The sequence below is a fragment of the Palaemon carinicauda genome, chromosome 6 (genome assembly GCF_036898095.1).
Source record: "Palaemon carinicauda isolate YSFRI2023 chromosome 6, ASM3689809v2, whole genome shotgun sequence".
NCBI lineage: Eukaryota > Metazoa > Arthropoda > Malacostraca > Decapoda > Palaemonidae > Palaemon > Palaemon carinicauda.
In genome coordinates, this window is record NC_090730.1 from 165,542,666 (window position 1) to 165,566,717 (window position 24,052).

The 24,052-nt window shown below is 37.3% G+C and overlaps 1 protein-coding gene across 1 annotated transcript in view; it reads left to right on the top strand.

The window, feature by feature from the left end:
- Positions 1-24,052, top strand: part of LOC137642789 (uncharacterized) — a 601,025-nt gene that overhangs the window by 527,624 nt on the left and 49,349 nt on the right. Inside the window, 5 exon segments of the mRNA XM_068375642.1 lie at positions 282-423; positions 1,732-1,832; positions 2,235-2,456; positions 7,640-7,783; positions 21,000-21,023. Coding sequence (XP_068231743.1) covers positions 282-423; positions 1,732-1,832; positions 2,235-2,456; positions 7,640-7,783; positions 21,000-21,023 — 633 coding nt within the window.

The window sequence follows — 24,052 nt, forward strand, 5'->3', positions numbered from 1 at the left end:
TCAAATTTTTGTCTAATATTTAAAGTCAGGTGCTAAAGACAAAATTGGGAAAACTATATAAGATGTGCTTTGGTTAAGTAATCAAAGTCTAATGTGAATTTGGAAGAGTATACCATGAAATTACTTCCGTTTTCTTTAAAGCATGAATTTGTAAGAGTATACCATGAAATTATTTCTTTTCTTTAAACCGTGACACAAAATAAATAACACACACGCTATCGTATTAATATGTAGATGATAGCCAGATACCGTCATGACACCGTGAATTAATTCCATTGCAGGTCCGGTCGGGGCATCTCATCGCCGAGGTCTGGTTCCCCTAGCTCCAGAAGTGGTGGTGTTTCCTTCACCGATCGCTCTTTCGATACCACTGAAACATTAGATACTACTTCCAATACCACGAAAACAAGTTCTGATAGAGAGGTCAGTGTTGTGATTACCTGTTTGTGTTTGTGTGTATATATGTATATATATATATATATATTTATATTTATGTTTATATATATATATATATATATATATATATATATATATTATATATATATAATTTCCAGACACTTTCTCTTTAGTTATATAGGAGAGACAAATCTCAAAGTTATACGGTAGTTTATAAATACAGCATCCCGGATATGACTACTCCTGCTTCCCCTATCCAAGGGACGGGGAGAGATCGGGTAGTTATACGTCTGGCAATGCTGCTGAGTGTGATAGAAAAAAAATATATAAATATAGCCAGATACTTGCTCTTTAATATATATATAGGAGATGAATCTCAAAGTGTTACTGCAGCCTATAAATACAGCAACTAGGGTATGACTACTCCCTCTTTTCCTGTCTGAGGGACGGGTAAAGACCGAGTAGTTATACGGCTGGCAATGGTGCTGAGTGTGAGCGGAAAAAAAAATATTATAGATGTGTATATATATATATATATATATATATATATATATATATATATATATATATATATATACATACATATATATATACATACATATATATATATATATATATATATATATATATATATATACATACATATATATATATATATATATATATATATATATATATATATATATATATATGTATGTATGTATGTATGTATGTATGTATATATATATATATATATATATATATATATATACACATATATATATATATATATATATATATATATACACATATATATATATATATATATATATACATATATATATATATATATATATATATATATATATATATATATATATATATATATATATATATATATATATATATATATATATAGCCAGGCACTTGCTCTTTATTATATAAAGGAGATGAATCTCAAAGTGATACTGTAGTCTATAAATACAGCAACCAGGGTATGACTATTCCCTCTTCCCCTATCCAAGGGACGGGGAGAGACTGGGTAGTTATATGTCTGGCAATGCTGATGAGCGTGAGCGAAAAAAATATGTGTGTGTAGCCAGACACTTGCTTTTTATTATATAGAGGAGATAAATCTCAAAGTAATATTGTAGTCTATAAATACAGCAACTAGGGTAAGCCTACACCCTCTTCTCCTGTTCGAGGGACGGGGAGAGACCGAGTAGTTATATGTCTGGCAATGCTGCTGAGCGTGACCGAAGAAATATATATATATTTCCAAGTATTTTTTTATTAGTGTATTTATTTATTTTTATAAATATATAATTCAACTGATAATATGTTTATTTTCCTCAGAATCAACTTCATTCTTTGGGATTGGATGTGAATATCCCCATACCTCCTCGCAATGTCCAGACTTTGTCAAGACGTATGGCCAAGGATGTTAATTCCTTTAGGTGAGTTTTATATATATGTGTATTCAAATTTGTATATATACAGTATCTGTATAAAGGTTTTTGCAGTTGACATTATAAAATTTATTCAAAGTGTGGTTTAAACTGTGATTTAAGTCTTGTTCTTTATGAATAAAAACTAAATTGCTTGCTTATGAAACTGTGGGAATGCAAGTTGATTAGTAAGTGATGAAAAGTATTGATTCATTAATAAAAAGAAGTGCTCTTAAATAGTGTAGAAAAGGATCCGTTCAGTGCATAAAATGTAATTAAACTGTCTGCGATTTATTGTTTGCAACGTTTTATTCCTGCTTTTCTTCCTCCCTTTTGCTTTACGAAGCTAAGATATTTTCTCCCTGTTTAAAACTGTAAGAATTGCCCAAGTAATCCAATAAATCGCACCAGGGACCATGAGATAATACACGAACAAGCAGCTGGACCCTCAGGACAGGAGGCGCCTGTGGTAGTGAACGGGACCAGGCGGGAAACTGGTCTCATCAGAAGCCACATTTATGAAACAGTCCAAAATTCTAAGTGCGACGGTTCTGCAGATAAACGTTATCCACAGAAGTCGCAACTTCCTATATCTACGCAGTCGGGAGCAATGAATGTAGCTGTTAAACTGAGGTATAGTTATCATTTCTTTATATGTATCCTTAGATCTATTACTGTATAACCTTTTGTGGTTTATCAAGCATATTGTACAGACAAGGATTAATCATTTTTACAGTTACAGTACTGACTAAAAGAAGGGGAAATTGATCTTGTGGCATGATTTACCTGTTTTAATTTAATCAATCTTTGCTCTATTCAGTACACTGCAGCCATTGCCCAGATTGTAATACCAGTTGTCGTAGTTCTCTGCTTCCTTGAACATGGCGATAATTTTCTAAAGAAGCAGAGACGTTCCCTAAGTAAACGGAGATTACCAATATGCAGAAACAAAAATTATGAGACTTTGGTATGTGGAATATGGGTGTAATAACAAACAGCTTCTGATTGTTTAAGTGATTAACATCAAAATAACAAAAATAAAAAAGGCTGTATTTCTGTGTTGTGGCTGAGTCACATGACACTAATGTCACCTGTGCATTTCGAGCATCATAAAAGCATCAATCATATTGATCATCTATTTCCCTGGTTACTGAAGATTGTATTCTGTGTGTGATTTATTTATTCAAGTTATTGCCTTGGAACTGAATGAAATTTTAACAAAATGAGTAGGTTATTACAAGATGAGGTGATATATTTTGCCAGGTGCTCCTTGTCTGCATGAGTCTGTCTTGGCCTTACTGTATTTAAATGTAGTTTGACATTTTATTTTCTTAGTATTTTGTGTACTATGTCTATTGGTTACACATTTTAGATATAGTTTTGCTGTTCGCTGAAGTATAATAACTTCAGTAACTGTTGAAATTTTTTATCGAGATATTATTTCCATTTTTTTCCTACATATTTTCTACCTGTTTCTGATGTAATGTTGGAAGCTAGCGATGTGTTTTAAAGTATGTTCGATGCATGTCTTTGTTACAGTAACGAGACAAACTACAATCAGAGTTGTTTAAACTGTATTTTCACCCAATGATACCTGACAGCTGTGACTTTGATGTGCCTTTATCAGTTAGCTCCTGTAGCACATTCTGTGACTTGCACTGTTGCCTGTCACTACAACAGTTTTATTGCTCATTTTTGTAATCACTGACCTAAGGTCACTGGTCTGTAATGAGGTATAGTTAGGAGAAAAGTAAAAGAAATATACATTTTTCTTGTGGAAGGATTTAGTGGAGAGAATACTGAATGATTTCGGTTTGATTATTGCCACACGCAGATCGAATGGTGCTGGTGATAAAAAAAAATAATGTTTCAGTGAGTTTACCGTTTATTGCTGTCATTTATAAATGTGTTTATACGAACACAACCTAAATGACATGATAACACTTCACAGCAAATCAGTCACTCGCACTGATGCAGGATTACTCGTATCACGCTGTGTAGTTTCCAGCTACTGCAGCTGTAACAATTGCACTGTGAATTGTTTCCCCACTTGCTTCTGTCTTGCCTTAGCTTCAACTTGCAGGAACCCTATAGCAGATTGCTATTTAGAGCCAATGCATCCAATGAACTTGAGCTTCTCTGCATTTTTACTAAAATTTTGTGTTATTACGTGCATGATGTTTTCGTTGAATAAGAGTGCAATGTTATTGTGCTTTGTGTGAGATTTGATTTTTCCTGGATGTTTTACTACTGAATGCTATAGTTTGTGTATAGTATTGTTTTTTTGTTTTTGTTTAGTTTAGGTGTTTCATTTTAGTTACTAAGTTAAGTGATAAATATACACCATAGTTTAGTTACAGAGCTATTGTTTCCGAGTTCAAACACTTCTATGAAGTCAAATTAGTTTTGTATTAAATTTTAGTTGTTGAAAATAATATGCAATATTTGTATTCTTAGTTTTGTCAAGCATATGGAAACAGTTCACTCTACTTGAGTATTATGATTTATTTCCTTTGTACGCTCCACCTTCATTACACTTATGGAATACGCTCCACCTTCATTACACTTATGGAAATATTCAATCTATATCTCTATGTGATCTTCAAAGACATAGGGTTCATTGGGAAGATTTCCATTATAAATATGACAGAACCTGAAAGTACTGTACTGTATTACTCTGTTCTGATTACTGTATAATGCCTTACCAGGGCCTATTATTTTGTTGCTTGAAAAGCTAAAGTGATTGAGAACAATGGAAAATGTAAACTTGCTCATGAATTGTAATGAAAGGTGCTTGCTTCCCAAGCAGGGTCTAATCAGAAATGGACAGTACATTATCTAGATACACAACAAGTACCTGCGATATACAACTCTATTTACTTTGAACTGGCTACCAGTGTATTGAACATATCACTCAAAAGATAGGAGTAACTGATTAACTTTTTCACATGAACTTTCAATGGATAGGTTGAGATCATATTCAACTTACATAGACAATTCTAACCTATTATTATTATTATTATTATTATTATTATTATTATTATTATTATTAGCTAAGCTATAGCCCTAGTTGGAAAAGCAAGATACTATAAGCTCAAGGGCTCCAACAGGGAAAAATAGCCCACTGAGGAAAGGAAATAAGGAAATAAACACACGATGTAAGAAGTACAGTAATAAAAAATTTGAATAAAATATTTTGAAAACTATAACAACATTAAAACAGATACAATGGTTTTTATTGCGTATAAATATGTAAACTCTGTAAAATCTTTTGTTGTTTTGAGAATGTAAACCAGTCTTATGATATCAGGTCCTTCCTTTCTTCCTTCCCAGAAATGTAATGAAAATTGATTGATTTAAAGGTAAATCTTTTAATCGAGGATGTAGGTGCTGGGCTAGGGGTCTCTCACCACATTATAGAACATGATTATCTCCATGGTAAATTCTTGGCTAGTCAACCATGCAAGTACCAAAGTAATAGGCTAAGAGAATGCCTTGGCATATTTTGAAATAAGAAAAATGATTTCTTGTTATGTCTTCTTGGCCTAATTGGAAAATCAAAATACAGTTGGCCTTTTGTATTCTGAGGGTAAGATTTCCAGTCTCAAGTATCATCAAACTTTGAGAACAGCTGCTGTGACTGATGCTGTAACCTGTTGTAACTTTTAGCAGGCCATGTTACATGTATAGTACATACCGTACTTCTATACTTCTAAAAACACTATAATGTTGTTAATAAGTACTAATTAACATTGAAATTATAGAAACATCTATTTTGAAGACAAATGATAAAGAAAAGTTTTCTGAAAGCAATTCATCAGCTCAAACAGTGAATCGCAGAAAGACTTTTTTTCATCACCTGTGAGCAACCATGAACATCTGACCAGCTTGTCAATTTATCACATTCTATGCATTTTTTTTTCCTACATTACATGCTAAATAAACCACCAAATTTGTCATGTATTCAGCTGTTAAGTATTTTTTCAATATTCTTTATTTTCCTTTATACATTTTCTTCTTGTATTTTATCAAAATATGCTACACTTTTCCAGTAAATGCTACTATATTTTACTCTTTTGTATTGCGGAACATTTTATTTTCGTAAGCATATTCCTATGCATGGCGTTTCAAGGACACAGCTATATCTTTTATAGGAGTTTCTGTAGTGGCTTATATTTTTTCATGTTGAAAAAATCCATTAGATATACAGATTTGTGGAAAAGTCCATGAAAAATTAGGACACTAGTTTTTTTTTATATATTTTTTAATTTATTAAAGTCAAAACTACTATAGTCAAATTTTTTTAGTGAGGCAGATTTGCACCGACTCGCAGGGGTGCCCTTTTAGTTCGGAAAATTTTCCTGATCGCTAATCGGTTGGACAAGATAATTCTAACCAATCAGCGATCAGGAAACTTTTCCGAGCTAAAAGGGCACTGCTGCAAGTCAGTGCAAATGCGCCTCATTATAAAAAATTGAGTATAGTAATCCTCACCTGCTACTTAGGGTAATTCATTAGTTGAATTTATTAACTAGACATCTTGCATCTCAAATGAAAACTGATATTTTTAGCACTTAAAATTTTTTCTATCATTAACTCCCTCAAGTTGGTTTTATAGCAAATATGTAATTTACCAGTGTCTTAGAGCTTACATAGGCATTCAAGATATTTAGTTCAGCTGAAATGTTTAGAAACATGTAATTTCTGATGCTTGTTCTTATTGTTATAGGTTTTTAGAATACAACTGATCCTTTCCGAGTAATCTAATGTATTTAATGTTCAATTTAGTCAGGAAACTCCTGTGATTTTACTTATTTACCTAATTTATTGGGTAATGTCTTGCTATATTTCAGTTGTATAATTATTTTCCTAATTCCGTGTAAAGTAAAAGACATGGTTATTTACAGTAGGTTTTCAGATGTTTATATATGAAAAAAAATTTGTGTTTTGAAAGAGGAAGCTTATCTGTGGAGAAAACTAACTTTGACTTCATAACCCTTGCACGGTTATATTAATTTTGTAAAAAGGGACGAGTTTCAAGTAGAGGTAGTTTGTGGTTTGGTTCATAACAGTATTAGGAGGGCTCATACAGCAGTTCTTTGTATGCTATATGAAATTTAAATTTCAGGTGCTGAATTTATCTCTACTTTTTGTAGATATTTTCCCATAAGAATGATATCTATATAACTATTTATTCTGTTTTTTCCTTATGGCATTGAGTTGGTTTATCTGAAATTAATTGATATATGTTATGATAATTTTCACTTTCAAAAGATATACATTCAATGAGTCAGATTTATTGGAGCCGAGCCTTTGGTTGTTTATAAGTACAGTAATTGAATACGGGTAAGATAAATCATAGCGAACATGTTCTAAAAGCGTAATGAATTTTGAACAGCATATGAAAATTCATTAATTGATTATAATGTCCAAATGAATAGGTTTAAGTATGAAAATTTTAAAAATATTTCATTGAAATATATTCAGTATTTTCAGACCATTCAAGTGAAATTAAAAGCTTTATGATTTCTTGTCAAAATATCATAGAAGAATTAGCTCAGAAATCCATTTTTTAGACGAGGTAATTTTAATGGTTATCAGTTGATTTCTTAAAGTGGAAACTGTTACTGAAGGAACCATGCAAGTGGTTTGTTAAGTGTTCATGAACTCTGTTACAATAGCTCTTAAACTTTAGTTTAAATATAGCTGATCCATGTGGGGTGTAGCTTCTAAGGACACATAGTTGACCATGTGGGGTTTAGCTTCTAAGAACACATGATGGGTATTAAATGGCATGAATGCACGGCTTCCTTCAGGGAAGGCACTAGAGACGACGGGACCCATTCATCATCTGGTAACTGGTCTGCTTCCAGCAGTACGCGTACGTCTGTGGAATTGGATCACCAACGACCGGTTGCATCACCCACCTCATCTTTGGAGCAGGACTCCATCATTTCAGAGTAAGTACTTTTTGCATTACAGTATATTGAAAACATTTTGTCATAGTTATTGTTTATTATTATTATTATTATTACTAGCTAAGCTACAACCCTAGTAGGAAAAACAGGATGCTATGAGCCCAATGGCTCCAATAGGGAAAAACAGCTCAGTGAGGAAAAGAAACAAGGAAATAAATAAACTACCAAAGAAGTGATGAACAATTAAAGTAAAATATTTCAATAGTAGTAACAAGAAAATAGACCTTTCATATATAAACTATAAAAACTAAAGAAAAAATAGGAAGAGAAATAAGATAGAAGTGTGCCTAATTGTACCCTCAAGATAATTTGAAAAAATACCGATGATATCGGTATTTATGTAATTTCTGAAAACCAATTTTGTGTAAGGAATCTTCAGTCTTTGCTATTTCAAGTTTTGCTAAGCAGAAGCCATTTGATCCAGCTATATTGGCATCAGATATACAGTATAGTCAATTAACTATAGTTTTATTAGTTTCCAAGAAAAGTTGTATGGACCAAAATCTAACAATTTCATGGGTAAGCACATAATTATTATGAAGTTGTAAATCAGAAAAAAAAAATGTATAGTTTTGGGAAATATATAGTGTAAGGAAAATGCATTCACGTAAAATAAGCATTATTTTGATGGATCTTTTAACATTGAATTAGATTTAGAGGTGGAATAAATGGAACTTAAAAACGTTGTCTGCATAATCTTTATTTTTCAATATTAATCTTACCCGATAATCATGTAGCTGTCAACTCCGTTGCCCGACAGAATTCTACGGACGGGATACGCCAGCGATCGCTATACAAGAGGGGGGTGTACTCACCAGCGCCACCTGTGGCCAGGTACTGCAGTACTTCTTGTTGACACCACCTCAATTTTTCCTCTGTCGTGCTTCCGGCAAGACCTACATGGATACGCTTATAATTTTGGAGTCTTTGTTCACGGTTTTGGTGAAGTATTGCTCTGAGATTTCAGCTTTCGCTATACAGGAAGCTTTTCCCTTAGCTTAGATAGCTTTTGGATTAATTTTGATTTATGGTTTAACGATCTTTAGCTTTAATTTGGAATCCCCCTTGACTGTTCTCTGATTCAAGATGTCCGACCATTCTCAAGCCCCTCCCCAAAGACGATGTAGGACTTGTATTAGGCGGCTTCCGAAGGCCTCGGTTGATCCTCACACCGTTTGTTCCGACTGTAGGGGAAAATCCTGTCAGTTGGAAGATCGATGTGAGGAATGTGCCGGACTTTCGGAACTTGATTTTATTCGATTCCTCAAATATACCACTAAGTTAGAGAGAGAGAGAGTTAGGAGGAGTTCGGCTCGCTCTTTACTTTATTCCTCCCCCCATGATCCTCAACCTTTTCCTCCCCCTGTAGTGGCTACCCCCGAACCTACTATTAGTGCTCAGCCTGATATGTCAGATGTTTTACGTGCCATTCAGGCTTTAGGTGATAAAGTGGAGTCGGTAGTGAGTGACCACAAGTTCCTTTTGGCAGACGTCAAGGAACTTAAAGTGAAAAGTGCAGTGGGAAGTGGTAGTGCCAGTGCTGTGCCTAGTGCTAGTGTCAGTGTCAGTGTTGCGCGTGAGGATACTTCTGTGCGTGCCAGTCGTCCTCCCAGTCCGGGACCTCTTGCAAGCTCCCAAGCCCAGGGGAGAAGCAATGTCGAAGGGCAAAAGGGTTCGGCAGGCCTTGATCGGCGCACAGTAGTATCCTCAGTGGTTGCGGGCGTATCTTATAGAGATCGTCACTTCCACTCTCAGACGATTGAGCCCTTTAAATCCTCGTCTGCAGAAGATTTTTCGGGGAGAAAACGCTGGACTCAGGCCTCAAGACCTCTTAAGCGTAAAGTCCAGACCGCGCGAGTCCAACAGCCAGGGTGTAGCCATTGGGCTAGCTCGGACTCGCCGCAGTCATCAGGTGACTGCACGCCTCCTAAGAGAGGTAAGGCGCTGCCTCAACAGACCTCAACTTCTGTTAAAGCTATGCCTCAACAGACCTCAACTTCTGTTAATCCTAAGATGGCTATGCTGCAGACTATGCAGTCGCAGCTTGCGGTTTTGATGCGGGAGTTTCAGGCAGAGAAGGTTAATACACCTCCTCCTCTGCGCAGTACAATCTGCCAGACGTATGAGGTTGAGGTTCCTCAAGCTACCTCCATGCGTGAGCTGCCGCGTTGGGAGTTGCCAGATACCAGCGCTGGGCAACAACCTCCACTTTCCTTGAGGCAGGAGCCTCTTACCACGCAGCAACCTCCTCAACAATGGGGGCAGGAGCCTTATGCCTTACAACCTCCTCTACCCTTGAGGCAGGAGTATCTTGCAGTACAACCACCCTCGAGGCAGCAACCTCTTGAGGTACGACAACCTCTACCATCCTTGAGGCACCTGCCACCTCAACTCTCGCAGCAGCCACCTCCACTTTCCTCGAGGCGAGAACCTCAACTCTCGAGGCAAGCACCTCAAGAACCTCAACTCGTGAGTCAAGAGCCTCTCTCTGCGCAGCCACCTCAACCCTTGAGGCAAGCGCAACTCTTGAGGCAGGAATCTCATGCTATGAATCAGCCACCTCAACGCATGCATCTGCCACTTTCTCCTCAGCTTGAGCCTCTTCCCATTCAACTTGAACCGCAGTCTATGCAGCATGAGCCTCATGCTTTACTACAGTCGCCTCTCACCACGCTTGCTCCTCAGACCTCCGCAGAACCTCCTTCATCCCAGCCTCAGGACTTTGTCATTACCAGCCCTCATCCTCTTCAACAGAGACTTGAGGATGAATCCGCAAGTGCGCATGCACCCGCTCTTCAGGATTCAGCCATTCAGCAGACCGCTTTAACCTTACCTCTCGCTTCTCAACCCTCAGGTGATGAGGTTTCTGAGGATGAAGCTGCTCACCTGGATGATCCTTCATCTGACGTGGAGGAACCCAAGTCATTGCCACCCTCCATCGACTTTCGCAAGGTTCTGGCTCTGTTCCGAGAACTTTACCCGGATCACTTTGTTTCTGCTACCCCTCGCTCTCCTCCATCCGAGTTCTCTCTAGGCATGCAACCTGTTAAGTCTGCCTACACTAAGCTCGTCTTCGCTAGATCTTCTAAGAGAGCTTTGAGAATGTTAGGGGATTGGTTGCAGTCCAAGCAGCAGCTGGGAAAGACGTCTTTTATGTTTCCACCTCCTAAGCTGACGTCTAAGGCGGGCGTCTGGTATGCCACAGGAGAGGAACCAGGCTTGGGGGTCCCTGCCTCTGCCCAGGCTGACTTCTCAAGTTTGGTTGACTCTCCACGGAGGTCGGCTATGAGACGCTCTAAGGTCTGCTGGACCTTTTCTGACCTGGACCACTTCTTGAAGGGAGTCTTTCGCGCCTTTGAGATTTTTAATTTTCTCGACTGGTGCCTGGGGGCCTTGAGCAAGAAGACTGCCCCATCTGACAAAGACTCGGCCATGCTGATCATGTCCTGTATGGACAAAGCAATTCGCGATGGTTCCGGCGAACTGGCCTCTATGTTTGTATCGGGAGTCCTCAAGAAAAGGGAACAGCTTTGCTCCTTCCTTTCCACTGGTATCACCTCTTGCCAAAGGTCACAGTTACTTTTTGCTCCTCTTTCTAAGTTCCTGTTTCCTGAGGATCTTATCAAGGAATTGTCTGCGGCTCTCATTCAGAAGGACACGCATGATCTTGTGGCCTCTTCAGCACGGAAGGCTAAGGTTGCTCCTTCAGTTCCTAGAACTTACCGCACCCCAGTGGCTGATACTCCTGCTACTAGATTTATTCCGCCCTTTCGTGGCAGAGCCCCCAACCGAGGAGGTACCCGCCCAGACGGTCACAGGGGCAGGTCCAAGAAAGGTATCAAGTCTTCGAAAGGCAAACACTGACTCTCCTCCTCTCCAGACAGCTGTAGGAGCCAGACTCAAGATCTTCTGGCAAGCTTGGGAAAGAAGAGGTGCAGACGCCCAGTCTGTCAAGTGGCTAAGGGAGGGTTACAAGATTCCATTCTGCCGCAATCCCCCTCTGACCACTTCTCCCATCAACCTCTCTCCCAACTACAAGGAAAAGGACAAGAGGCTAGCGTTACATCAAGAGGTGTCGCTCCTGTTACAGAAGGAGGCAGTGGTGATAGTCCGGGATCATCAATCCCCGGGCTTCTACAACCGTCTCTTTCTGGTGGCCAAGAAGACAGGAGGTTGGAGACCGGTGCTGGACGTCAGTGCGCTCAATGCTTATGTCACCAAGCAGACGTTCACTATGGAGACGACGAAGTCGGTCCTAGCAGCGGTCAGGCAGGAGGACTGGATGGTCTCGTTGGATCTGAAAGACGCTTACTTTCACGTCCCCATTCATCCAGACTCCCAACCTTTTCTGAGATTCGTTTTTGGAAAGGTTGTGTACCAATTCCAAGCCCTGTGTTTTGGCCTAAGCACGGCACCTATGGTGTTTACGCGACTGATGAGGAATCTTGCGAAATTCCTCCACTTGGCGGACATCAGAGCCTCCCTTTATTTAGACGACTGGCTGTTAAGAGCCCCCACAAGTCGTCGCTGTCTGGAGAGTCTCAATTGGACTTTGGACTTGACCAAGGAACTAGGTCTTTTGATCAACTTAGAAAAGTCCCAGCTTATTCCTTCCCAAACCATCGTTTACCTGGGAATGGAGATTCGGAGTCAAGCTTTTCGGGCTTTTCCGTCGGCCCCAAGAATCAACCAAGCCCTAGAGTGCATTCTGAGCATGCTGAAGAGGAACAGATGCTCGGTGAGACAGTGGATGAGTCTAACAGGGACCCTGTCATCGTTAGCCCTGTTCACCGAGTTAGGGAGACTCCACCTCCGCCCCCTTCAATTCCATCTAGCAGCTCACTGGGACAAGAATATGACGCTCGAAGCGGTCTCTATTCCTGTTACCAAAGAGATGAAGACTACTCTCATGTGGTGGAAGAGCAACATCCTTCTCAAGGAGGGTCTCTCGTTAGCTGTTCAGACCCCCAATCTTCATCTCTATTCGGACGCATCAGACTCGGGCTGGGGCGCGACCTTGGACGGACAGGAATGCTCAGGGACATGGAACAAGGAACAGGAAACGCTTCACATCAATTGCAAGGAGTTGTTGGCAGTACATCTGGCCTTAATGAACTTCAAGTCCCTCCTGCTAAACAAGGTGGTGGAGGTGAACTCCGACAACACCACAGCCTTGGCATACATCTCCAAGCAGGGAGGGACTCATTCGAGGAAGCTATACGAGATCGCAAGGGACCTCCTCATTTGGTCAAGAAGTCTAAACCTCAAGCTAGTAACGAGATTCATTCAGGGCAATATGAATGTCTCGGCAGATCGCCTCAGAATGGACCCTTCACAAGGACGTGTGCAACAGACTTTGGACCTTGTGGGGTCAGCCAACGATAGATCTGTTCGCCACCTCCATGACCAAGAGGCTCCCATTGTACTGTTCCCCAATTCCAGACCCGGCAGCAGTTCACGTGGATGCTTTTCTGCTGGATTGGTCCCATCTCGATCTTTATGCATTCCCGCCGTTCAAGATCATCAACAGAGTTATTCAGAAGTTCGTCTCCCACGAAGGGACACGGCTGACGTTGGTTGCTCCCCTTTGGCCTGCAAGAGAATGGTTCACAGAGGTACTGCAATGGCTGGTCGACGTTCCCAGGACTCTCCCTCTAAGAGTGGACCTTCTACGTCAACCACACGTAAAGAAGGTACACCCAAGCCTCCACGCTCTTCGTCTGACTGCCTTCAGACTATCGAAAGACTCTCTAGAGCTAGAGGCTTTTCGAAGGAGGCAGCCAGAGCGATTGCCAGAGCAAGGAGGATTTCCACTCGTAGGGTCTATCAATCCAAGTGGGAAGTCTTCCGAAGCTGGTGCAGAGCCAATGCAGTTTCCTCTACCAATACCTCTGTAACCCAAGTTGCTGACTTCCTGTTACATCTTAGGAATGTTAGATCTCTTTCGGCTCCTACGATCAAAGGGTACAGAAGTATGTTGGCATCAGTTTTCCGCCACAGAGGCTTGGATCTTTCTTCCAACAAGGATCTTCAGGACATCCTTAAGTCTTTCGAGACCTCTAAAGAACGTCGCTTGTCCACTCCAGGCTGGAATCTAGACGTAGTCTTAAGGTTCCTGATGTCTTCTAGATTTGAACCTCTCCAGTCAGCCTCTTTCAAAGACCTTACTCTCAAAACTCTTTTCCTCGTCTGCCTTGCAACAGCCAAAAGAGTTAGTGAGGTTCACGCCTTCAGCAGGAACATAGGATTCACATCCGAAACAGCAACATGTTCCTTACAGCTCGGGTTTTTGGCAAAAAATGAACTTCCTTCACGTCCTTGGCCGAGATCGTTCGAAATTCCTAGCCTCTCCAACATGGTGGGTAACGAGCTAGAGAGAGTTCTTTGCCCTGTCAGAGCTCTAAAGTATTATCTTAAAAGGTCAAAACCTATACGAGGACAATCAGAAGCCTTATGGTGTGCCATCAAGAAACCTTCGATGCCTATGTCCAAAAACGCAGTTTCGTATTACATAAAGCTTCTGATTAGAGAAGCTCATTCTCACATGAAGGATGAAGACCTTGCTTTGCTGAAGGTAAGGACCCACGAAGTGAGAGCTGTAGCTACTTCGATGGCCTTCAAACAGAACCGTTCTCTGCAGAGTATTATGGATGCAACCTATTGGAGGAGCAAGTCAGTGTTTGCATCATTTTATCTCAAAGATGTCCAGTCTCTTTACGAGAACTGCTACACCCTGGGACCATTCGTAGCAGCGAGTGCAGTAGTAGGTGAGGGCTCAGCCACTACATTCCCTTAATCCCATAACCTTTTTTTAACCTTTCTCTTGAATGCTTTTATTGTTGTTTTTTGGGTTGTTACGGTAGGCTAAGAAGCCTTCCGCATCCTAGTTGATTTGGCGGGTGGTCAATTCGTTCTTGAGAAGCGCCTAGGTTAGAGGTTGTGTAGAGGTCCTTTAGTATGGGTTGCAGCCCTTTATACTTCAGCACCTTAGAGTTGTTCAGCCTCCTAAGAGGAACGCTGCGCTCAGTAAGGAAGACGAACTTATTAAAGGCAGAGTAATGGTTCAAGTCGACTTCCTTACCAGGTACTTATAATTTCATTGTTATTTTGAATAACTGATAATATGAAATACGGGATACTTAGCTTCTTGATATACATGTACACTGGTTTTCACCCACCTCCCTGGGTGTGAATCAGCTACATGATTATCGGGTAAGATTAATATTGAAAAATGTTATTTTCATTAGTAAAATAAATTTTTGAATATACTTACCCGATAATCATGATTTAATTGACCCACCCTTCCTCCCCATAGAGAACCAGTGGACCGAGGAAAAATTGAGGTGGTGTCAACAAGAAGTACTGCAGTACCTGGCCACAGGTGGCGCTGGTGAGTACACCCCCCTCTTGTATAGCGATCGCTGGCGTATCCCGTCCGTAGAATTCTGTCGGGCAACGGAGTTGACAGCTACATGATTATCGGGTAAGTATATTCAAAAATTTATTTTACTAATGAAAATAACATCTTTCCATACATCCTGGAATTGATGATGTCACTCCATAATACTAAAGGAGAATTGAATATATAAGCATTACAGAACTTTGACAAATATTTTAAAGTGAGGCACCGAGAAGTGGTTCTCATGATGTTTGAGAACTTGGTTAACTACGTACAGTCTCTCTCCTTCTTACTACTAGCCATATACATTATTAAAAAAAGTATGGTAAAAATGAAAAGACTAAGGAAAGTATATATATAAGCTAGTTATTTTTATATCCTTCTGGGAATAAGGGTTTTAATTATGGATATGCTCAACATTACCTCAAGAGAGAGGTAAATAGTCATGGTCCTAAACATTCCTTTCTTCCAAAAATAGCAATACTTTCACTGTTTTTTGTAAGTTGAGAATGAAGCACACCAATTTAAAAGTATAATATACAAGAAGGAAACCAAAAAGGTTAGAAAGCATAATTCCTTGAATGAACATGAATACATTCATGAATATCTGATATTGCTGTACTAGGTTAGCTTAGATTGGAATGATAGGAATTAGTAGAAAAGATATATTTATAAAGATTTTTGCAACATTATAGGCTGTATAAAATGACGCAGAAACAAGTCCCACTTTATAAAGATGAAAGTATTTTTGTGTAGTGATCTAATGTAAACTCTCAAACATAGTCGTATGCTACCCCAAATTTGTATTAATCCTAATTTTTTGCTCAAGCCAACAACCTAGTCTTTGTTGGAACTTAAACATATAAGAGAGTGGTAATTGGGTTCAGATCCAATTTACAACATAGGAGATGAATGGCATTTTATTCATAAAAAGCCCTTTTAGTTAGTGTAATTTCTTAGAACCCTGTAGTTATGTCATGTTGTCTACTGTAACTAGTAAGCATTTGGGGAACATCAAATGTAGTTATCTACTATGGTGAACTGCTCTTAGATTAGTATGCATTATAGTAGGTGACATAAAATTGTCTACAAAAGTACAAAAAATAGAAAATGGATATGTGCAAAGGCTATTTTTTAAGGTACAGCATTCTAAAAATTTCAAAGTGATATAGATATAGGTACTATACCTGATATTTACCTTTTACGTTTGAAATATGTTGTATTATTTAAGTAAGGAAAAGTGGAATTATGGCTACCAATACATAAGGAGAACCACTGATATAAGTATTTACTATAATATCTTCAAATGTCCTTGTAGAAACATTCTGAAATTACTTTAGAATTAGACTAGAGTACTGTACTATATTCAGTATTCATAAAAGTCATTCTGATTAACACCAAGTTTCCTTTTCGTGCTCAATACTCTTTTGAACCTGGGCATTTGTGCATAGCAAAGATTTCGGATTTTCTATCTTACTGACTGGTACCAGTAAAAATCTAAACACTACTTGTAAAAGGTAAATGTTATTCTTCAATAGAAGTTTAAATTATAAGTCTGTTATTTTTAGATATTCTCTCTCACCTTGTACATTTCTTCCTTATTCTTATTAACTTTTCCTTGCTCTTATTGGTAGATTTATTAAAAAGAATAATTTTGGCCAACCAAATTTAAATCTAAAAATTTTACTGTAGCCTTTTTTAACTAATTGATGACAATAATTCATTTATAAGTTAAAGTATTCTAAATCCTTATAATTGTTTTATTTAAAGTTTCTTATAATCCAGGTCTCTTTTCCCAGTTCTGCTATGGTATGAATTAATAAGTTCTGTGTTTTTGTTAGTTATTTGACAAAGGAAAAAAAAAGATTTATTCACTTTTAGCTTCATTCTTTGTATAAAAAAGCTGTACCTGTAAGTATTTAGCAATCATGAGTACAAGTTAACATTTTAGAACAAATTCTTGTTCTAGTTATGGCAGTAATATAAGCACACTGGATGTATTCTCTCTGTATGATTCTTGCTTGAATATGTGTTTGATCTTGTTTGAAGTTTTGAAATCCAGCACAAATTTACAGTACAGTCCTACTGTGTTTGATGGCACACTTGCAAAAAAATATTGGTGGACACATCTCTCTACATTCATCACAGTTTTTCTTTATCATTGCTGTTTCAACAGGCTTTATTTTTGCACAAACAAATGTGATTTACTTCTACTTGAGTTTCATGGAATAGTTTTAAGATAAAGAGAACACTCAATGAAAGGAAATTTACTGCCGTTTTTCCAATACAGATTTTTTTTTTAGATTAGGTGTGTTAATGTAGGTCATTGAATTAATTTACCAAAGGCTTAAGTTAGAAGTGGATGACTCTACATACTTGAAGATGCTCCCTTTGCATAATGAATTTTTTCTTGAAAAAGGACCCATAATAAGGGAGAAAGACAGAGAACACATCATAATTATGAATATAATTAGAAAATAATTTTTAGCTAAATATGAAGGTAGATGATAAGCCCGCAATTTGGACAGTTATCAGGTAATAAAGGATTTTATCTGGATTCGTGTTGTCAATTAATACTTACGTCGGATTAATCAGTTTTGGGAGCTTGGTAGGTCGTCTTATCTCTGGGTTTCGTGAATCTGGTCGATTTGTGATTAAAGAATTGACTGTTTATCAAGTTGTGAAGAGTAGGACAGGATTAATGGCTCAGGCACATATCTGAAAAGCTCTAAGAGTAAGTAGGATAATGGTCCATTTAGAATGGATATGATGAGATTGGATTGGATTACTACTCTGCTGGATCTCATCAAAAGGTTGAGATGAAAGATATATATGGGTCTTCAGGAAGCAACTTTTATATAATGGGTAAGAAGAGAACAAGTGACTGTTGTCTCTGATTGGCTAAAGGTTTGATCCCAGCAAGAAATGCATAAAGTAGAGAAAGCCAAATATGAATTTTCAGTTTTGATGAAAGCAAAGTCCTCCCCTAGACGTAGAAAGCACCCAAACAATAAGTTTCCGTTAGACTGGAAGTTTATTGAGACTAGGTTATGAGTTGAAAATATATCAGACAAACATTAGCACCACAGTTTAATAGAACCAGATCCAAGAATGATAATTTTGCAAATTGGTGGGCGACAGTCCTGCTGTGTCTAAAAGGGAGTGTCTAGAGAATAGAAAAAATCCTAAGAAATCATCAAAATAGTTCATAATAAATTTTTACAATGAAAAAGAGAACAAGCAACTCACTGACAGCCAGATTTAGATGCAAGCAAAGGAAAACATGAAGGTTGTAGATTAAGAGAGAGATCGAGCAACAATGTTAAAAAAAAGCTTATCTCTGAAAGCAGAATATATAGCATAAGAAGATGAATGTAGAGACTCTGTAGTCTTTACTAGATTAACTTAATGGTAATGTCTGGGCCAGATGAGCTCCCTGATGTCTATTAAGAAGCATAGAGGCTATTAAATTATTGATTTTGGGCCCCCTTTGGATGATGAACATGATTCTTGAGAGTTTTTAGTTCCATTATCTTGTCTAATTCTGATCTCAAGGTTTGAAGTTTCAAAACATCCTTGGAATCCCTCTTTTGTGCTGTTCAGTTTAGAAAGCAGAGTTGAAGTATGAAGGGATGAGGATAGCGTAAAATGTGAATTGGTATAACCATACAAGGTTTTCCCGTCATCAAATTTCCATGTCAGATCATTTGTGGGGCTCTTTCGTAGTGATAACATGTGGAAGAACTTCTGGCAATGGACTTGCGAAGAATACAGACAGTGAGGGTGACTGTTAAGAATGCAGAACTGTCTGCTGTGTAAGATGCTATCAGTGTTTTCATAAATCAGAATTTAGACGAAAGGTTCAGCCATTAATTACTAAAATAAGGTAATAATGTAGTGGAGCATGGGACAAGGCAAATTAAAAAAAGGTGGCATAACGAAAGATTGCATGGCATGTAAACAAGAATAAGTATTTCTTTAATTGGAAAAATGGAATATAAATATAGCAGACCATAGAAAGTGGATCAGTAGTTCAACATTGGAGTACTAGAATAGTCGGGAAAATGGTGCATCACTCTTAAAATTGTCGGTAACAGGGTGGAAACGGCAAAGGAAGAGTCAGAATAACAGTTAGTAGCATGATGGAATACCAGTAGAAAATAGACATAAATGGGTTTTACTTTTAGAATAGTATAGCATGTGGAAGAATCTGTAAAATAATAACAATTAGAAGTCAAGCGATGGTGTATTCCAGGAGGAGAGCAATTGGCCATGTAGTTTGTTCTTGGAAATAGATCTTTTCCTCAAGGTTGAAGCTGCATTGAAGTGTAATAATACATAAATGGTAAAAAACACACCTTTCTGGCAATGAAAGTGCTGTAGCATTCTGGTTTTTTGTAATGTTTAAAATATACTCAAATGCTACTGTGTTTCTGCATAGCCATTTTTAAAGGCATCCAAAAAAATGACTAACATATTTGTAATCTTAGAAAATTCAAGAATATACAAAAGGACTTTGTACTGTAATTGTGCATTAATGTTGATTAGTGTATTTTTTATATCATTTAATTTAAATATTGATATATTGTATATATAGCAAGAAACCATTTTGGTCTTGCTGATGCGATGAAATCCGTCATGCTTCTCTAAAGATAGATCTTTTAAAATCTTTATCCCTATAGAAATGGCTGATTCACTAGATTGCTGTTGAGACTAAAAAAAAACCCATGTGATAAGGAAGGTCCCTCTTTGTAGATTCAACAACCCTTGGAGACCTAACTGGTTGTTGTGATACAGCACCTTTCACCATTCTGCCAGTTCCATTTTAGGGTGTAGTGCCAACAGTATCTCAAAATGCCAATCACATGGGGCCTTTCCTTGCCATGAGCAAGATCTCACACCCTCCTTTGTGGGAGGATTTTTATTCCTATGCATATGTTTGCCCACTTCAGACCTAATTTTAGGTCATGTTTAAGACATTTGTCTTTCAGTTTCTTGCAAGGCAAATTTATTTTATGGGCATTGCAACTTTGTGTCCTTTTTCTTTTCTCGAACGGTAAGCATTAATTTAATTTTAGATTTGAAAAATACATGATTGTAATGCTAGCGATAGATAACCTTTGGTTGAATGTGGAAGTTTGAAAGGCACAAAGTGATAATTCAAGTGTGTGTGTAAGGGATGAATAATCTTTTATTATTAGTATGTGGCAAGAGTGTTGTTTTTCTAATTTCTTGGACCCCATTCTCTCACTTCTAAGCCATCACTATAATTATTACCTTTAATAGATTTAATTATAATTATTGTGCAATATACAGTATGTAAAAAGGAAATTCTTCAAATGATTTTAAATGAGGGAAAGTCTTATTTTAGGGTAGAATATTTTCTAAGCCTTCAGATTGCACATTACAGGTACAATACATAATTCTTCAGTTAATTATCTTTTTCCCATTAGTCAAATGCTTTAAAGTATTTCCATTGAAGTATTTTCAAGTACAGATTACTTTATATTTCTTTTGTAGGGACTCTCCAATTTTTAATATTTAATTTATTAATTTCTATCCATGTTTCCTCATTACATATAATTTTGTCAAGTATAGCCTACAACTTACAGTAAACAACTTTGCACTTCTTCAAAAACTTACACTAAAACAATATTATACACTCTCCTATTACTTTAATTCCATGTTTGGTTTTTCTGTATTTTTCGTATTGTAAGACTTCATTAACAAACATTTGCTCTTGACTTAATTACACAATCATTTTAATGATACATTTGAAATTATCTTTTGTCTCTCAAGGGGACCATGGAGTTGGTCTTTTAGGTTTGTTGGTCTTTATTTATATGTTTGTGTGTAAGTAGCCGTAGTTTGTTCATTCCTATTGTTTATGTTTGTGTTTTGGAATATTTCATGTGTGTGTTTCATAACAGTTTTCAGTATCTAGCTTGTGAAATATTTCTTTTGTAAGGGAAAATCTCTTTCGGATGCAATACTATATTCAAAATTCTTTGAGGGTGATTACTGAAATCCTCAGTTTGTTTCTACATTTCTGTAATCTTGGTAAACTGTAGTTTGGTTGTATCTTTATAATGGTTTTGTTGTATTTGGTGTATTATTGCATCATTTATTATTAAACACTCGTTAAATCATTTGTCTCAGAGTGCAGTATTATAACTTTACAGTAAATTTTGAATTGGGGTATAGTTTGTCAGAGTACACAAGTAAAGTTAAATTTTAGCATAGTATAGCTCTATATAGCATTATCTCTCTGAAGTTTGCTTCATGTTTGATTAAATTCCAACCCAAGTTTGTAAGAAGGTTAAGGTGATAAGTGAACTACTGTACTTTGTTTATAATAACTTTTGGATTTTATTTGTTAGTTGTGTGTGTGAATAGGTTACTTGAATAAACTCAATAGATTCAGGTTTATACTTTCATATTAGGTGTGTGATAAACATGACAGCAATGGAACATTGATGTAGCTGATTTTACGTTGATATATGTATAGGGAATAGTGATGTATATAATTTAATTCAGTACATTGATAGGAACTAACAAACCAGTTCTTTTTTTTTTTTTTTTTTTTACAAGTCTCTGATAACTAAAATGCTGGGCAGGGAGGAAAATAATCAAGCAGTGGTATTAAAAAGATTCTTTAATTTTAAATTTTTAATTTTTTTTTTATAAACATGTAACTTATAATACCGAATCTCACTTTAATTAGGATACATTATTTAGATATCAATCCCCTTATTACTAAAATGAGGTACCTGGACCAAATAGATACTATGAGAACTTGAGACGATGTGTACTTCCTAATAGACTGCTTGCATAGAGTTCAAAGCACCCACAACAATTATAAAAAGGGATAGGTATGTGTTTCATATGACACATTGGGTGTATTGTACTTCCTCCAAGATACTAATCATGTGGCTGATTAATTCATTGTAAATTTATGACATAGAGTTAGATAACCCTGGAAGCCTCGCAAGGCTATGTCATTAGGGATAAGAAAGTGCGAGTTACAAGTGATGATGGCTCTACCAGCATGATGTCTTCCCCAACTGAGTGCATTAATTTTCCATGCTGTTGGTTAAAAACAAATCTACCATGTGTTGTCTTCAAGATTGCCAGTGTTTTGCAAAGGTCGGGATGGATTGACAACTCTGAGGGCATAACCTGATCTCTCTTTTGAGGGTGTCTTATCACTCGATGCTTCCACACACAAACTTTTCATTTTCTTTCCATGGGGTGAACACTGCGTGGATAGCAAGGGTACTACCACATTACCGCTTTCTGCACATCACATGGTAGTCTTGTTAGTACCTGTCCACAAAAAATGCTCATATGCCCTATGATTTTTGCTCATAGACTGGTTCAATACTCTTATCCCAATTCAAATGGTTATGCCCGTATTTAATTTGCTCGTATTCAGTGACTCTTAACCCAATGTTACTGTATAAAATACAGGTTCTGGGCAACGTTGATCAATGGCAGATTAATTAGTTTTCGTACCAATATTTTTGATAGATTTGAGATGACACAATGAAATGTCTAATGATAAATGGCCTGGAATGGATGGATTACCTGCTAAAGTGTGGTTTAGACTTGAAATCACTTTTGAGGTTTCATAGGGTGACTGAATAACTTGGGAGCAGAGGAAACAGTGCCTCTGAGTTTTTAAGATTCTAAATTTCATATATTGTAAATTTTTCCCAATAGAACATTCAAAAGTATATAATAACTGTACTTTGTTTTAATACTGTGTTCTTTTTTGTGCATACTTAGTTACAGCATATCGAAGATGTATTTTTCTTTTCTCGTCTAGTCATTTAATCATCTGGCGGACCCTGTCTATTTGCATGTATGTGCAAACATTTCCTTGATATTGTCTTAGTAATTTTAGATTGATATTGTTTTAGATTAATATGTCTTGAACTTGATTCTAAGAGTTTTACAGAAATCTGATTACTCAGGACCAAGGCAATGCTGAGTAACTGAAATTTGAATACAGTACACTAATTGGATACCTACCCCTTCGGTTTCTAATTTTTGTGAGTCAAAATTTACCATTCTTATTGGTGAATATAACTTCCATCACTGAATATTATGGCCAAAGTGTTTTATTGTTCTGTATTATTGAAATAAAATACCCTAACATGAAATCATACAACTAGTCACTACTTGGAAAATTCCAAAAAAAGAATATCTGTGCAGCAATACAATAATTTACTAATTGTATGTGGACAGTATAACAAACTCTTGCAGATTAAGTATTAAGAAGTCAATTTTAACTGCTAGTTAGCCTTTCAACACACTTTTTGAAAACAATTTGGTCAATCAATATCTTAATTTTTGTTGTACACAATGGGGTGCTTAGGATATCCGTGAAAGCTCACCTCAATAGTCTTCTGTGTCAGTTTCTTCAGGTCATCCTGACATTCCTGAGTCTAGACCAATAACTTTATGCTACTCTGATATTTGATATCACCTTAAACAAGAGATTTGATTTTACCTATTACGCTAAATTTCAGGTGTGACCATCTTTATTGTTCTCAGCCCTGTCCACCTAGGTCTACCCTTTCTATAGTTTGTAGCCATGTCTCCCTAGGTCCATTCACCCCTCCAATTGTTCTCAATTATGTCTCCCTCGGTCTACCCTTCTATTGTTCTTAGCAATGTGTCCTTAGGTCTACCCTTCTATTGCTCTTAGGAATGTCTCCTTAGGTCTACCCCTTCCATGTCTTCCATCCCAAAGTCATGGTTCAAAGGGCATGGCACAGGTGAAGCTTTATGAACAAATATTGTTCGATTAAACAGAAGAAAACCAAAAGTAGGGGTATTTGACCACT